We start from the raw sequence: 16187 nt of genomic DNA, 5'->3' as shown, positions 1-16187 counted from the left end.
ATCTATGATTACTCAGCATTCCACCTCTCCGTAGGACCTCTATCATCAAGACGACCAGAAATATCACGGCGGCTTTCCTCCAAATTCACCTCACAAGTAATTATATTGGCCCAGCAATAGTGCTGTCAACATTACGTAGTCCAAAAGAGATACTGGCAGGAAAAATACCTGCAATGCGACCATTTTAAAATAAATCCTTTAGTGTTGCGAGAGGACAATAAAGTGATATTGAGCGTTGGTGAATTATCTGGAGGGAGACCATGATTTAGCCCGTACTGCTGAAGGTCGACTCAACTAATGGAATTGCGTTTGTGGCTTAAAACCGAACCCTACACACATATCTATATTTTATAACTTATCTGCTGTTCGCATACAAGGCCAAGGTGGAAGAGTAATTATTGGTGAATTTGTTTAATAAAAATATATTGTCGAGTACCTATTTACCGGGGACCTAAGAACAGATCACGAATTCCCTCATCTCACTTGCTTCCGAGACGCTTTAATTTGGATACATTCAGGTTCCGCCCCATCGCTCTGATTGGCTGCGGACTTAGTTGTATCTTTTCACTAGGTTAGTTACATCGTGTTCCTCTGAGTTTGTAACAGGTGAGTAGGATGGACGTGTTTGCATCGAGAAATACTCAGAGTTCAGACTGCCGTTATTCCGACGATGGTGGTGTAGGAAGCGCTGACTCACCAGGATTTGTCTGTAAGTGCACACTGTTTTCGCGGCCATGTTCAGTTGATTGCACGTAGGCCGGATCTTTCCAGTCTTCGATTTTATAATGCTTTCAGGATTTGAACGACTGTCCATTTAGTGGTTAAGCAGATCGTTTTGTGAAACTTGTTGTATTGCCATGTAATTTTGACCCCAGGCTTGTGAATTGAACGAGACCTAGTGTCAGACTGGAAATGTGGGCGGAGAACTGTTGGATGGGGTCCTTGCCAAGCACATTGACGCAGGCTTTTTAAAGATGGTGTTGAAATAACTAAAAAAAACAAAATGCCAGGGAAAGAACTCTGCAGATCAGGCTGTACCTGTGGAAAGGAACATTTAAAGACTGGATGTGGCGGACTATCGAAGACGAAGAGAGTCGTGGGATTAGAACTTCCACCCCTACTTTGGTATTCTCCCGGAATTAAATGATAGCTCCTGGAGAGCAGCCCAGATGACTCTCCCGGAGAGAATGCAGGTCACCGGGTACATTAAGGTTGCGCGAAAACTATTGGCGCGATGTTTGAACGAACTATGCTGGCAAATTATGGGCGAGAGGGTCTGTCTGGCCGCGAGGCCTGCAGTTACAGCGTGAAGTACCCATCACATCCCTCTTGCCTTCCTCCAGTTGTGGGGAATAACAAAATTAAAGATCAATAAAAAGACGGTCACCGAGAAATAGAATGGGGAATACATTAAAAATATCATTACCTGGAGAAATTCAGAACTCAGTTCCACAAAGCATAAGTACAGATGGATTTATGGGGGCGCTGAAGAGGTAGAATGTAATAGATGGAGTGGAAGGATCGGAGGGTACGTGAGTGGAGTTTAAATAGCAGAATGGATTAGTTGGGCTGACTGGTCTGTTTCTGTGCTGTATGCAATTCTAGAAATCGATCCGTGCTGATTTTAGATTCCACATATCTATTCTTCCTCTTTGTCCTCGGCATATTTTTCAGTTCCTTTCCCCCCTCATGAACTTGCCCAGCTTCTCTGTAATCCGTGCTATCCGCTTCTGGTTCTCTGTGGTACGGAGTTCCTCATTTTTACTATACTCTTAGTAAGGTAAAGGTAGGATGGGACCTGCAGCCCGATTGTGATCTTTAGTTGCTAGCAGCAGGTTCTACTCCAGGTGTCAAGTCCAGCTGTAACACCACTGCTAAATCGGCTTGTCAAGCCAAAAAACTGGAAGGTTTTGTGAACCAAACAAGTTTGTTTGCAAATATTAGAGAAAGCAAACAGGACAAGATCCAGTACAGTGAGACCAAACTTGTGAATTTTAATTAATTCAGTTTCCAAAGTCTTAATTGTATTTACATTTTGTCTTGTAGCTGGGCTTTGCTGGTCTATGGGCCACAGCATCTACTTTCAGCCAGAACTATGGCCTCGGCTAACCACAGTTTGGATTGTGCCTGCTGTTCTATTGACTCCTCAGTCCCGAGAAGTGTACACCAGACACTAGAGGAAATGGATTTTGACAGAGGTACAGCAGCATTTCAGCTTTTACTTCCCCAGCATGTTCTAAAGGCAAAGTCAAGTTCATTGTCACATGCACAAGTCCATGTATGCACAGGTGCAATGAAAAACTTACTCGCAGCAGCATCACAGGCACATGTAGGCAGTATTCACAAGAAAAAACATAAATTAAACACAAGTTTTGCAAGAAAGAACACAATTAAAACAAAAAAAAAGGTCAATTTTAATGCAAAGTGATCAAAGTGGTCATAGTGTTGCTCTACTGAGGTGGTGATTAGGGTTTTGTAGGTTGATTCAAGAACCGAATGATTGAGGGGAAGGAGCTGTTCTTGAACCTGGTGGTGTGGGACTTCAGGCTTCTGTACCTCCTGCCCGATGGTAGCTACAAGAAGATGGCATGGCCCAGATGGTGTATAACCTATTCCCCACATATAACTAATCTATCTAAATTAATCTTTAAATATGGAATGGGAGGTAACAAATCCTCATCCCTACTAAAATGTTTCCTCAGTTCCTCCCAGGTTATTGACAGTCCCAACCCCAGGCAGCATCGGAGCTTTGTGTCTGGTGAGGTGACACTGAACCTTGGGGTGACAAATTACATCCCCACATGGCACTGCCAGTTTTCACTACCGCCCCCCACCCCCCCCCCCCCCCCATTGATTCTCCAGTCCTATGCTTTATTTCAAGTGAGGCAAACCTAATTACAACTAACTACAGTCAGATTCCATGGTTGTACAGGGGGGTTGTCACATCAGAGGACATCTCCTCTTTCCATGTTGGGGCAAGGTCCTTGTGTGTCCTTCCCACATGTTCAGACAGTAATCTCTACCTGAAGGAGGGTCCACGTCACAGATAGGAGGAATGAGGGTGTTGCAATTCTTCCTAAAAGGAAACAAAGCATCTGAAATTCGAGATTACACCCGTTTTTTTTCAATTTCTCACCATTTAACCACACCAAATGATCTTTCCCTTGTACTGATACCCAGCAAGTGTTACCACCTTCGTTTGCCACAGTCTCCCCCTTGCACGCTGGAGAACTTGGCACGTGCACCTATACTCTCCCACTCACTGTAGGAACCTTTCTTCCAGCGTCCGCTTCCTCCTCGGGTTCTGGGGTACACTTCATCCTTTCTAGTTATAGGTGATCCTTGGGGTAAGGGTCTGTTATTCATGTTGTACATTTGGCCACCCCTGTAGGGTGTGGATTGCTGCTAACAGATGGATTTGTTGCTTCAAAAGTCCATTCATCCCCTCAATTAACCCCAATGCTTGGGGGTAACAGGATATATGATACACCCAATAAATGCTTTTGCCGGTGGCCCAGTCTTTCATGGCTTGTCCTGAGAAATGAGACTCATTATCCAATTGTATTTCTTGCAGGTCCCCATAACAACTGATTAACTTCTGCAATCCTTTCAGAATGTGATCAGCTTTTGTACAGGGAATTGCCATCAGAAAACCCGAATAGGTGTCAACCATAGTGAGCAAGTATTTAAATCATTGCTGCTGTGGCAGGGATCCAATGTCATCGATCTGCCATACCTAGGCTGGGCCAGTGCCCCTTTTAATGTGGGCAGCTGGTCTTTCAGGGATAGCTCCTTTTAACCTGTTGCAAACATCACATTTGCAGTGATAACTTTCTTAGTCACCTCATTGCTTAGCCCATTCAATGGTATCATGCGTGCCCAGATGGCTAGCCACGTTATGTGCCCATTGTCCCATTGCATGGGATTTAGGAATATTGATCTGGTTTACCAGGACTAGCCGGTCCACTTGATTATTAAAGGTAGTGGATGGAGGAGTCTTTCTGGTAGGCATCTACGCGAAAAATAGTGATCTTCATTCATTTGGCCACCTCCCAAATTTGTTCCCAGAGTGCCTGTCCCCACAGGGGCTTTCCCTGTATCTGCCAGTTCCTACGGCAAGAGGCTCTTCAGTCTTATTGTTTAAATTTATCCCTATTGGCCCCCTTTTCCTGGGTTGATCAGTCATTCTTTCTTCTTGAGTCGTGTGTTCATCCTCCGCAATCACAGTCTTGGTACTGTGGATAGTCATTGGTTCTCATCTGTGGGAGGTCATAGAGGTGGGAGATCCTCAGGACCATTGCCACGCCGAGTGTCGGGGTCACGCTATACAGTATATTGCCTTCCCAGCTATCGGGATCCCAACCCTTACTCTAACTGGATCCGGATCCGGATCCCTCAGCTGTTCCCAATTTTCCTGGCGGGCTTTAATTCAACTACAGGCTAGGAAGATTTGCTGGGTTTTGACTTTTTGAACCCATTTGTAGGCTGACTTAGCCGATTCAGTTAAAGTGACATTTTGCTGTTCCAGGGTTATCACCTTCCAAGGAAGAGTGGCCACGTTGCTGCGTTGCTTGACGCAAGTCATGTTCCTTTTTCTGGGTGCACAGCAAGATCCATAAGGCCATACCCTTGCTCTCATGTTTGGGAAACCCTACCGTATTTAACAGAGTGCCTGCCCTACCCGGGATGTCACCACTACTGCTTTCCACCTCAGCTCTCCAAAACATCAGAGGTCAACACGTGGACAATGTGTTAGCCACTACTCCAAAACAATGGGTGTTGTCCATCCACCCTGGTATCCTAAACTCAGTCCCGCCTGCAGGTACATCCTGTTGTTCGCAAAACATTGCGCTGAATCCTGTCGACCATGCCGATTGTGTAATGAAAATATTTTAAAATTCATTCTTTGTTCTTACCTCTTGCTGCTGAATCAGGAATTTGCAAACAAAAGAGGCACTTTAACATGTGTTGAAGGTTTTTTAAAAAAACCTACTTTATTAGGATTATAATGAAGACTACTCATTAACCACTCCACTAAAATACAGAAGGAAAGAATACCTATCAATCAACCAATCAATGAACCAATCTAATACAATGCTCAGGGGACCCCAGGTGTCCGAGAGCCTCTTCTACAGTTTTCTCTCTCTCTGCCTTGTATCAGTCTGTCTCTTAGTACGGGTCACAACTCCAGCCTAAAGTGAGATTCCAATTTGCACAAAGTAGCCCCCTTTTATACCCTTCAGAACCTCTACCCTAGTACTTTTCCATCTCTCATGACCTTCTGTCTAGGTGCCTAACTTAAAGACACTGACAGCAGGTGTTACAGAAAAATATGTTTTTCACTGTTACCTACTCTCAAGGCTGTGTACCAATACTCCAGTATGTTCTCAAAACATTCCCACATTCCAAGCTGACACCATTTTGTCTTATAACCACCATTATCTGTTACACACAGGAATCAAATATGACTTCTGGAAAATTTAATTCTCTCCTTACAGTTGGTAAAGAGTGGGCACAGGCTGATTGAATAGGCATCTTCTATACTGTGTGTGTGTGTGTGTGTGAGATCCTCGTTGCGATTTCCCCCTCACGTTCGCAGTCTCCTGCGTGTGTGTGTGTGTGTGTGTGTGAGAGAGAGTGTGTTCATCTGTTCCCATTCATTCTGTCCCCGCGTTTGCCTTTGTGATTAAACTACTTTTAAAATCCAAAGCCTGTGTCCAGACTCCTCCATCTTTAAGATTCCAAAAGAACCTTTTCACACAACAGCAGGCCATGTTGTTTGCATGCCTAGCATCAAACTCCTAAACGAACACTGGTTCTGTCACAGGAAGAGATTACCAGGCAGACAGAGGAATAGATTCATGCATATGCTCAAAGCTTCCTTGAGGAAATACATTTTACTGATTCTTGGGAATCCCTGGCCCACAATTACTCAAAGTGGAGATGAGGCATTTGGGATGGCACCTAGGCCCTTGAATCCATGCATCAGAAGCATACAAAACCCCTCTGTAAATGGTGGAAGGAGTGCACCACTTCCCAGACCACCCACCAACCCTTTCAAGCATCTCTAGCTCCACCTTGCTCACACATTGGCTCATCAGCCACCCAAGGTCCCACAAACCAGAGTGGAAGCAAGTCATCCAAAGAGCTGAGGGTCTGTGTTAAAGGAACCTGATCGTTGGAGGTGGAGCACTTGGGTACTGGTCATTTGCCTTTTATCTATATCAGTTTTAAAAAAAGAAACTAGAAGGGAGGAAAATAAGCAATATAAATAAAGCTACTTTTCAGGCACCATGGTTGAGGGAAGAATATATAATCCCTGAGCAATAGAGAAACATGGGAATAGGAACTGGCTGTTTAGGTCATGTAGATTGCAGATCAGTTACAATTACATACAATTAGGTAGGAAGTACAGTTGCATTGGAAAAACTGGGAGAGTTACAGGGAACAAGTTATATTAGCTAAATAACTGGTGAATTATTTGACTAAAATTTCTTCTCTCTATGTAGGCATCTGGTCAGCTGCTTGTAACGGTGAATTCAGCAAGGTGCGGAGTTTTCTGGAGAAGGGAACTGATCCTAATTCACCTGATTTGTCAGGCTACACAGCATTGGTGAGTTAATGCTTTGCAAGATGATCTCCATTATAAACTGTCAGAGAGCCACAGGCTCACCTCAGAGGGTTCCAATTTAGTTTGCTGCCCAAAGAGTCGGTGGTAGAGGACTGTGGAGTATTCTCTTTGAATAGACTGTTCATAGGGAAAGTAACTGAGGAATGTTAGAGCAATTTTCATCTTGGGGATAGATTGGAAAGATCAACTAATTTATTTCTAATTTAGATTAAGATTTGTTACTTAATCCTTTTAGACTGGAACTGAAATCCCATCAGTTAGCTGAAATCTAGTCACTTTGATGCTCACCCTGAATATTCTGCAGATTGTTCTGTAATTATTTAGGAAGGGTGGAAATTTGTTCCTCATGTTTCCTCCTTGAAGGCACTTTTCACCCAGGTTACTGTTCCATGCTGTTCTTGAATTGATCACTAGGAGGCATGAAAGGCCAGCCAACCCACTACCTGGGCTTTTACTTGAACCTTTGAAGATGTTGAGAAAGGTTATGAAGATTGTTCAGAAAAGCATTCAGCGTCCTGGGTTTTACGAATTAAAGCACAGAATACGAAAGCAAGGAGGTTATCCTAAACTTTTATATACATTTTAAAAAAAAAGATGAAATATTGCCTCCTATTCCATACACCACACTTTTGGAACCATGTCATGGTATTGGAGGAGCATGTGAAGATTTCCTAGTATGGTATCAAGAAAGGAAAAGTTCAGTTATGCAGGAAGAGAAGCTAGAACTGTTCACCTTAAAGCATTGCAGACCAGGTTACAGGAAGTTTTAATAGAATGAAGAACATGCCTTTTTCGTTTTGTTCAGGATGAGGGTAATTCTATGGGCAGTGAGTTCCAGTATTTAGACCTGGCAGTGGAGAAGGAATAGCAACTTATTTTCAAGTCTGTTGGTTGGTATGGATGTGGTGGGCTGAATGGCCTTTTTTCATGCCATATGACTTTGACAAGGGGAGCTGCAAGGGGTAGTATTCCCATGAGCTTGCTGTCTTGGTGCTGGGGTTCGAAGGAGATGCTGTCATAGTAGCCTAAGTGAGAAACTGTCGTGCATTTTGCACATGGTACACACTACAGTTGCAGTTCTGACTGAGAAGAATTTTTCACTGATTGGAATGTTGATAGTGGACACAAATTTGAGTTGATTGGGAACAGATCTAAGGCAAGTTGAAAATTTTTATAGATGCAGTTAAGGGATTTGGATTGCAGGAATGGAAAAAGTTGATTCAATAGCCACTTTTGAAAAGGAAATGTACAATTCCTGAATAAGAAAATTTACAGTACTTTAGAACAGTTAGTGCAGCTATTGGACGGCTCTTTTCTAGAGATATCGCATACGGGATGGGCCATGTGGCTTTTAATGAACAACTAGCTGATCGAGTATAAAAGGGGAAGGTAATTAAAGATTTCTCTTTCCACTGAATGCTCCTTCCAGGTTACCTCTATACTTTTGTTCACAGCACTATGCCAGCCGCCGTGGCGATTACGAGATCTGTGAGTATTTACTGAAGAATGGCGCAAACAGCAATGCTCAGACGAAAGGAGGGGCAACCCCACTCCACAGGGCTGCCTACTGTGGCCACCTCCCTGTGCTCAAGCTATTACTGTCCTATGGAGCCACCCCTGCTATCATGGATGATGATGGTGCGACCCCTTTACACAAGGTATGGTAATGTAGCTGCATTTTCACCTCATGTTTTGCTCCAATCGATTATTCCTTTATTTAAAGTTTCAGCTGAAGTAGCTGTCAGGGTTACTGTGTTCTGGTGTTCCCCCTTTGACGAATTTCTCTTTGCAAAAGGGTGCTTATCAACTTCAGGAATGACATCCTAATGATGTGCCAAAGGTAAACTACCTATCATTGTTCTGCCTGCAGCCTCTAACCTAGCTGGCCACACCAGTCTCCAATGTTTAACAGCTGGGAGGAACCCCACCCAGTTGGTTTTATTCTTATCTAATAAATTACCCAATGACATCTTTTTAACTTCACTTTTATCCTGGTGTCCTCCACAGATCTATTCCTGACTCCTATTTTTGTTCCTCAGTACATGATCCAAAAACAGTGCTGATTTCTGCATTTATGCTGGCAACACCCACTTCCAACTCATCAGCATCTTTCTTGATCCCTCCATTGTCCCTAAAAATATCAGACTTGTCTGACATCCAATACTGAATAGGCAGAAATCCCTTCCATCTAAAGAGGGGAAGATCTCTCATCTTGTTTTTCCTTACAAATGCAGGAGGGGGCCATTCAGCCCATCAAATCTATGCTGGCTCAGGGCAACCCCCTCAAATCTCTGCTGGCTCAGGGCAACCCCCTCAATTCCATTCTACCACTTAGTTCTGTGCAACCTGCTCTCTCTCTCTCACATACCCATCAACTCCCCTCGATTCTCTTGTCACCCACCTACACTGGAGGCAATTTACAATAGCTAATTAACTTAGCACATCTTTGGAACATGGGAGGAAACCAAAACACCTGGAGAAAATCCATGTGGTCGCAGGAAGAATGAGCAAACTCCACGCTGACAGCACTAATGTTGGTACTGAACCTGGGTTATTGAAGTTGATGAGCTGTTGCACAACTGCTGCTACCCAACAGTGATGGCTACATCCTGAAAAGGAAATGGAATGAAACAAAGATCAACACCATTGTCAGTGGTCCTTGCACCAAACACTGTTGCAGAGCCACCAACTCTGCCACTATTCCTAGCAATTCTGTGGCTGAACCATACTTCGCAGTCTTGGTGTTGTGTTTGAGCCAGGTTTCTGATCATGTGTCTGTGCTGTCACTGAAGCCATCTTTTCCACCTCTGTAACATCATCCGACTCTGCCCTTGCTTGATGCTGAAACCATCATCCATGTCTGTGCTGCCTTTAGACTTGACTCATTCCTTGCTGGCCTCCCTCATTTTGCCAGTTTAAGGTCTTCCAGAACCTGCTATGTCCTAACTTGCCCTGTTCTCACTTACCTCCATTGGTTCCCGGTTGTTTAGTACCTCAGTTTTAAAATTGCCATCCAAATTTTCACATCACTTTGTGGCTTAGCCTCTCCCTATCTCTGTCACTCCTGTAACCTTACAGGCTAGGCAATTTTGGCCTCTGGTTTTAATTGTTCCACCACCGTCTTTAAGCTGCCTCAAGCCTAAAGCTCTGGAATTCTCTTCCTGGATCTCTTGACCTTTCTTCACCCTATAACGATATTCTTCCAAATCTACCGCTTTGACCAATGTATAGGTAATATGCCCCAAGTAGTTCAATGTCGAATCTTGTTTCATATGTCTCCATTTGTGCCTTGGAATGTTTTGCTAATAAGTTAAAGGTGTCCTATAACTGCAAATGTCATATATATGACCACTTGGTGGAGCTGCATGCTACCTATATCCTGTTTTTCATCTCAATAGCATCTCTTAGTAATAAAAGTTAATACTGCATGCTTTGTTTATTCTTATTGCTACATAAGAGATTCAGCAGACGTCTGTGTTGGTTATAAATATCAGGAAGTACACAAGAACTGGATAAGCACATAGGTCTTGGAGAGTTGCAAGGCTGAATCATCTGTATGATTCAGGCTGATGATATATTAATCCAAGTTAGAGGCTAGAGAGATAACCCGATTACTCAGATCCAGAAACCTGATCTTTAGTTCAAACTGCACACAAAATATATTGCATTATTTACTTCGCTATAACCCACCCACTTTGCTGATAGTGGGTTCAACAGATTGATTCTCGAGATGAGACAGCTCTAAAAGACATTTGAGTAGAATAGTCCTATATTCTCTGGTTTAGAAGCAACCTCAGTAAAGGATATAAAATTCCCTGAACATGAATATAAAGTGACCATGCACATGTCTGTCTCTTTTTCGCACTAATGTCTTGTTTGGCAAATTTTTTTTATCTTCACGTGTCTTGTATAATTTATTTTCTGTGTTGTATGAACCTACATGCCTGTGACGCTGCTGCAAGCAAGTTTTTCATTGTACCTGCACCTCACAATAGTTGAGTAGTGAACCAAACAATAAACTCGACTTGACTTAAATTCTTAAAAGGCTTTGACAGGTTAACTGTTGACAAATCATTTCTTGTAGCTGGAGAGTCTGGGGCCAAGCATCACAGCCTTGCAATAAGTTGTTGGTTATTTAAGGCTGAAATACTGATCTCTCCACTTGTTCGTGAACGTTTAGAATTCACTCCATGGAGCTGTGGATGCTCAGCCTTTAAGTATGTTTAAGATAGGCTACGATTATTGACCACTAAAGGGTTCAAAGGATATGGGTTTAACGCAGTAAAATAGAGTTGCTGTGAAAATTTAGTTGTCATCTTATTGAATATCAAGTGGGCTCAATGAGCCATATTGTTAGTCCTGCTCCTGTTTCCTGTATTCTTAAATTTAGACCCCATCTTCTTAACTGGATAAACAAAACTACTGTGGCATTATTTGAAAAAGAGCAATAAGGCTTCCCCAGTGTCTTCACCAATATTTATTCTTGCAACTAACATCACTAAAACAAATTATCTGGTCAGTTATCACATTGGTTTTTGTGTGCAAATTGGCTGCTGTATTTCAAACCACACAATGATGATTATACTTAAAATGTATTTAATTGCTTGGAATATATTTTGGGATGTCCTGAGGTTGTGAAAGGTGCTGTGAAATGGTTTATTGCAACCTATTTCCTCTACAGCACAGCATATTTTTCTCTCACTGAGAATGTCTATAATCAGTTTGTCCAGTGCTACAACATACTCTTATTGCAATATAGACATTTGCTCTTGGCTCTCCATCCTTCTCAAGATCATATCCCCATTTTTTCCATGCAATATTTTGGTTTAATTCCTCTCTTTAAGGGAAAAAAGGGTTAGCAAGGGGGTCTACTATATTAACCCAGCTTCTCTCTTGATTTAAAGTCATATGAAAACATAAAATTGGGTATTATCTAAGATGGGATTTATAATAAGTTCTGACAAAAGGCAGCAGGCCTGAAACATTAACTATTTCTCTTTCCACAGATGCTGCCTTACTTGCTGAGTTTTTCCAGAATTTTCTGCTTTCTTTGTTTCAAATTTCCGGCATTTGCATTTTTTCCACCAAATGGTTAATCTTGCTCAAGATGTATTCTTCATTGAAGGAACTGAACTGCCTTTTAGCATGTACTAGTCTTTGTATCTGTAGCTCTCCAACTGTTAGCCAACGGTATCTTTACCCAGATCAAACTGAAAGTACACTGTTCGAAAGTGGGGAAACAGGTCCAAATTGCACTTCTACTTGCACTTTCTTTATGGTAAAAGTGAGGGATTCTCTACAGGCTACTTTCCTACTAGTTATACTGGTGAGCTTACGAATGATGTAATGGCTGGTTCTTTGAATGGAATTATAGCAAAATGTTCTTTACAAGCTGCATGTGTTTTGTCCATAGGCTGCAGAAAGGGGTCATCAAGAGGTGTGTGATGTTTTGCTTAAGGAGAATCCTGCCCTAAGGACAGTAAAGGACAGAAGATTGAGAGCACCTCATGATCTGGTGACAGACCACCCAACTTTGAAGGAGTATCTTCAGCCCAGGATGTTAACATGATAACCATTTTCTGAATTTAACATGCCTTCCCGGTACAGCACTTGCATTATCAAATGTGGATTTTGGAAAAGAAACAGTTCTCTTCCTTCACTGCGCCATGTTGGAGTTTTGCTTGGTGGATCATGGCTTGATGTGCTGATCAAACTGTGGACGATTTATAAAAATCTTCACTCACCTCTCATATTGCTGAAGCAACAACTGATGACCATGGTTTTCTGGGTTACTGAATGCTGCAGTAATGCAATCACAAATGCTACCACTTCATTTTATACTGCTGAATCAGACAGATACTTTAAGGCATTAAAATGTTCAAATAGCTGGCTGTTGTCATCATTGTTTTGTTTTTCACACTCCAGCTTACCCTTTCCAATATTGTTACCTTTCTCTGCAGAAATTCTAACCCAAATTAACATTTTCATCTTATTTTGACTTTTTAAAAACTCTTCAAATCTGGTTGTAAAAATTGATGGTGTGCTCAACCCACATCACATGTTCAAACTTTGATATAAACTTGTGTCATAGATAGCAACAAATGTATAATGTAAGATTTGAATAGCGTTGTGGAGTTTAGCTCGACTGCACTTTGCAGCAACGAGAACAGGTGGGTTTATCTGGAGAACAGAGTTAGCAAGAGTCTACATTTTGTAAGCTTGCTAAATTCCAGAGAAAAGAAGGAATTGGTAAATAAGTCAGGAAGCTTTAAGGTCACTTGTCAGTCAGTGGCACTTGCCTATGTGTCAGATGGTTATAAGTTCAACTCCTGCTCCAGGGACTTCAGCACAAAATTGTATACTGGTACTCCAGGACAATACTGAGGGATTGCTGCAGTGATAGGTGTACAGCCTTTAAGATGAAATGCTAAGCCAAGACCTTATCTTCCCTCTCAAAGACTATTCAAAGGACAACCGAGAAGATTTAATACATACCTTTTAAATCAGCATCACTATACTGACCAAAAAACTAAAAAATGCAAATGTTAGAAGTTTGAAATCAAAACAGATTGCTGGAAATAGTCAGCAGATCGAGCAACATCTGTGGAGAAGAGAAACAATTAATGTTTCAGATTGATGACCTTTCATCAGTTCTGGTCATATGCCCGAAAAGTTAACACTTGGTTGATGATCATAGAGTTCTAGAGAGATATAGCAATGGAAACAGGCCCTTTGACATACCAAGTCTCCACGTAGACCATCAACAACCCATTTCCCCTAACCCTACATTAATCCCATTTTATTCTCCCCACAATCTCATCAAATCTCCCTTGATTCTAACACACACACACACACACACACACACACACACACACACACACACAGAGCAATTTAGCCTACCAACATGCCTTTGTGATGTGGGGAGGAAACCACAGCACTGAGAAGAAACCTACGCCGTCATGGGAGAATGTGTAAACTCCATGTAGACAGCACACGAGGTTAGGATTGAACCCAAGTCTCTGTCGCTGTCAGGCAGTGGCTCTATTAGTTGCACCACTGTGCTGTCGTTGATCCGAAACATTAACATTTTCTTTCCACAAATGCCGCCTGCCCTGCTGAGTATTTCTAACAGTGTCTGGTTTGATTTCTCTAAAATAATTAATTATATATTGCAGTTTGTGGGTACTTGTGCACAAATTTGCTGCTACAATAACTACACTTCAAAAGAATGTGCCTTTCATAACCTCAGTGGATATCAAGGTGCTTTGAAGGCATTGTGTAGATGTAACATGTTAATGGGTAAATCTTTAAGAGATTAGAAAATAGAAAATGTAAAAAGAGTTCGTTAAATAAGGAACATCAAATAAAGTATGAATTTGGAGAAGTGAGATTGCGTTCAGTCTTGAGTTTTACAGGTATGCAAAACAAGAGGAGTGCAATCAATGTGATAAAGATTGTCAGAAAACCTTGGAGAAATCTGAAACTAAAAAGCAAGGACCCATTGGAGGTTGAGTTGGCTAGATTATTTTATGAACAGGAAATATGGGGTAGAAATAAATAAGTTTGTCATTGCTGGAGATTACACATTAGTGTTCCAAAAGGAGCTCATGATTTTATAGACGTCTGTGGGCTAGAAAACATCAAAATGGTACCAGTGTAGAAACAAAGAAATATTTGTACGTATTCATGTTACTAAGACATCCATCACAGTGAGTCACTGAGAAAAGAGAACTTGTATATTTGACATGAAAAGTAAGATTAAAAAATTAAGAATGAGGTAATTAGGCAAACATCTTTGGTATTTAGATGGGATTAAGCAGCAAAGAAGTTGGTGTATAAATGTGTCAGAGGATGATCTTAAGCATCAAGAATACCAAAATTATAGGTAGATAGGGCCAACATTTTAATGTCTTTAAACTGATAAAATCTAAAACTCCCAAGAATTAGAAAATTCTCATCAATAGAATTGTGTTGCTAATATATTTCAAATAATGTCAAGCATACATTTTGCTTTAAGAGTGCAACTTTCAAAATGTGGATATTGTGCACAGACTTTACATATCAGTCAAATTCATTCAAAGTCAACTGACAGAATATAAAATATCCTTATTAGTCACATGTACATCGAAACACACACCAAAATGCATCTTTTGCATAGAGTATTCTGGGGGTAGCCCACAAGTGTCGCCACGCTTCCAGCACCAACATAGCATACCCACAACTTTCTAACCCTTATGCCTTTGGAATGTGGGAGGAAACCCACGCAGACGTGAGGAGAACATACAAACACCTTACAGACAGCGGCTCCCCTCAGCCTCTGCTGCTCCAGAGAAAACAACCCAAGTTTGTCCAACCTATCCTCATAGCAATACCCTTACTCATAATACATGAGTAACCCTTACTCTGAGACTATGACACCCTGGATCTAGACTCAGTCAGAGGAAACATCCTCCCTGTAAACATAAAATCTTTGCAGGGCAAATAGCAATAAGATCACTTCTCTTTTGAACTCCAGACAACACAGACCAAGTCTATTCAATCTCTCCTCATACAGCATTCTAGGAACCAGTCTAGCGAATCCTCAGTGCATTCCCTCTATGGAAAGTGTATTCATTGTCAGAGTTGTACAGCATAGAAACAGGTCCTTTGGTCCATGAAATCTTTTTGCCCACCTACACTAGGAGACCAAATCTGTACATGATATTCAAAGGTTAGTATGATCAATGGCCTAGATACTTGGGGTAAGACCTCTTTGCTCCTGTACTCAGGTCCTTTCATAATAAAGGTCAACCCATAATTTGTCTTTGTGAATGATTGCCCTATCAGCATGTCAGCTTTAAATGATTTAGAGACAAGGACACCTAGGTTGCTTTGAAAAATCAACACTTCTCAAGCTGGTACCACTTAAAAACTAATCTGCTTTTACACATTGTGCATTAGTGACCACTTGACTTTTCCACACCCATCTGCCATACTCTTGCCCACTCACACCACATAGGCCCATCCCCAGGAAACGAACGGGTTCCGTTTTTACAGACATCCTTAAATCAATTTTATCCAGAAGTCAGAAAATACACAAAAATCACTTGATCTGGTAACCGGACCTCCACAGTATTGTAATGAATGGCATCAAAAACACATAAGGTTGATAAGAAAGAACAACTACTAGAAGCGGGGAGAGAGAGAGGAAATTAGTTCTGCCATTCATAGGAACAAATGCATGTACCTCATCGGCCTTTTAAATTTACATTATGGGAGCTTGCTGGTATGTGGAGGTGTCCATAACCCAGGGACGGCCTGTATCCTATTGAAGTCTCTTTATATCCTCCTCCCTACTCACACCCCAAGAGATTTTGTACTGCAGTTGGTTTATTATTGTCACTTGTACCGAGGTCTTGCATACCGATGCAACTTGTCTTGCATACCGATTGTACAGGTCAATTTATTACACAGTGCAGTTACAATGAGTTAGTACAGAGTCCATTGATGTAGTATAGATAAAAACAATAACAGTACAGAGTAAAGTGTCACAGCTACAGAGAAAGTGCAGTGCAAT

At 41.7% G+C, this 16187-nt stretch overlaps 1 protein-coding gene across 2 annotated transcripts; it reads left to right on the top strand.

Annotated features, from left to right (window-relative positions):
• The first annotated feature begins 467 nt into the window (after positions 1 to 467).
• On the top strand, positions 468 to 12518 carry ankrd39 (ankyrin repeat domain 39). 2 transcript variants are annotated; one of them, XM_052041040.1, is made up of 5 exons: positions 468 to 606; positions 2047 to 2198; positions 6510 to 6613; positions 8086 to 8289; positions 12045 to 12518. In XM_052041040.1, exons 2-5 carry the CDS (start codon positions 2096 to 2098, stop codon positions 12198 to 12200), a joined length of 567 nt encoding a protein of 188 aa, XP_051897000.1. In that variant the 5' UTR covers positions 468 to 606; positions 2047 to 2095; the 3' UTR covers positions 12201 to 12518. The 2 variants fall into 2 exon arrangements, with proteins under 2 accessions (XP_051897000.1, XP_051896998.1); XM_052041038.1 differs by having other exon boundaries at positions 471 to 709.
• The last annotated feature ends 3669 nt before the right edge of the window (positions 12519 to 16187 follow it).

The sequence above is a fragment of the Pristis pectinata genome, chromosome 29, assembly GCF_009764475.1.
Source record: "Pristis pectinata isolate sPriPec2 chromosome 29, sPriPec2.1.pri, whole genome shotgun sequence".
Classification (NCBI taxonomy): domain Eukaryota; kingdom Metazoa; phylum Chordata; class Chondrichthyes; order Rhinopristiformes; family Pristidae; genus Pristis; species Pristis pectinata.
This window is presented reverse-complemented; position numbering and strand designations above follow the sequence as displayed.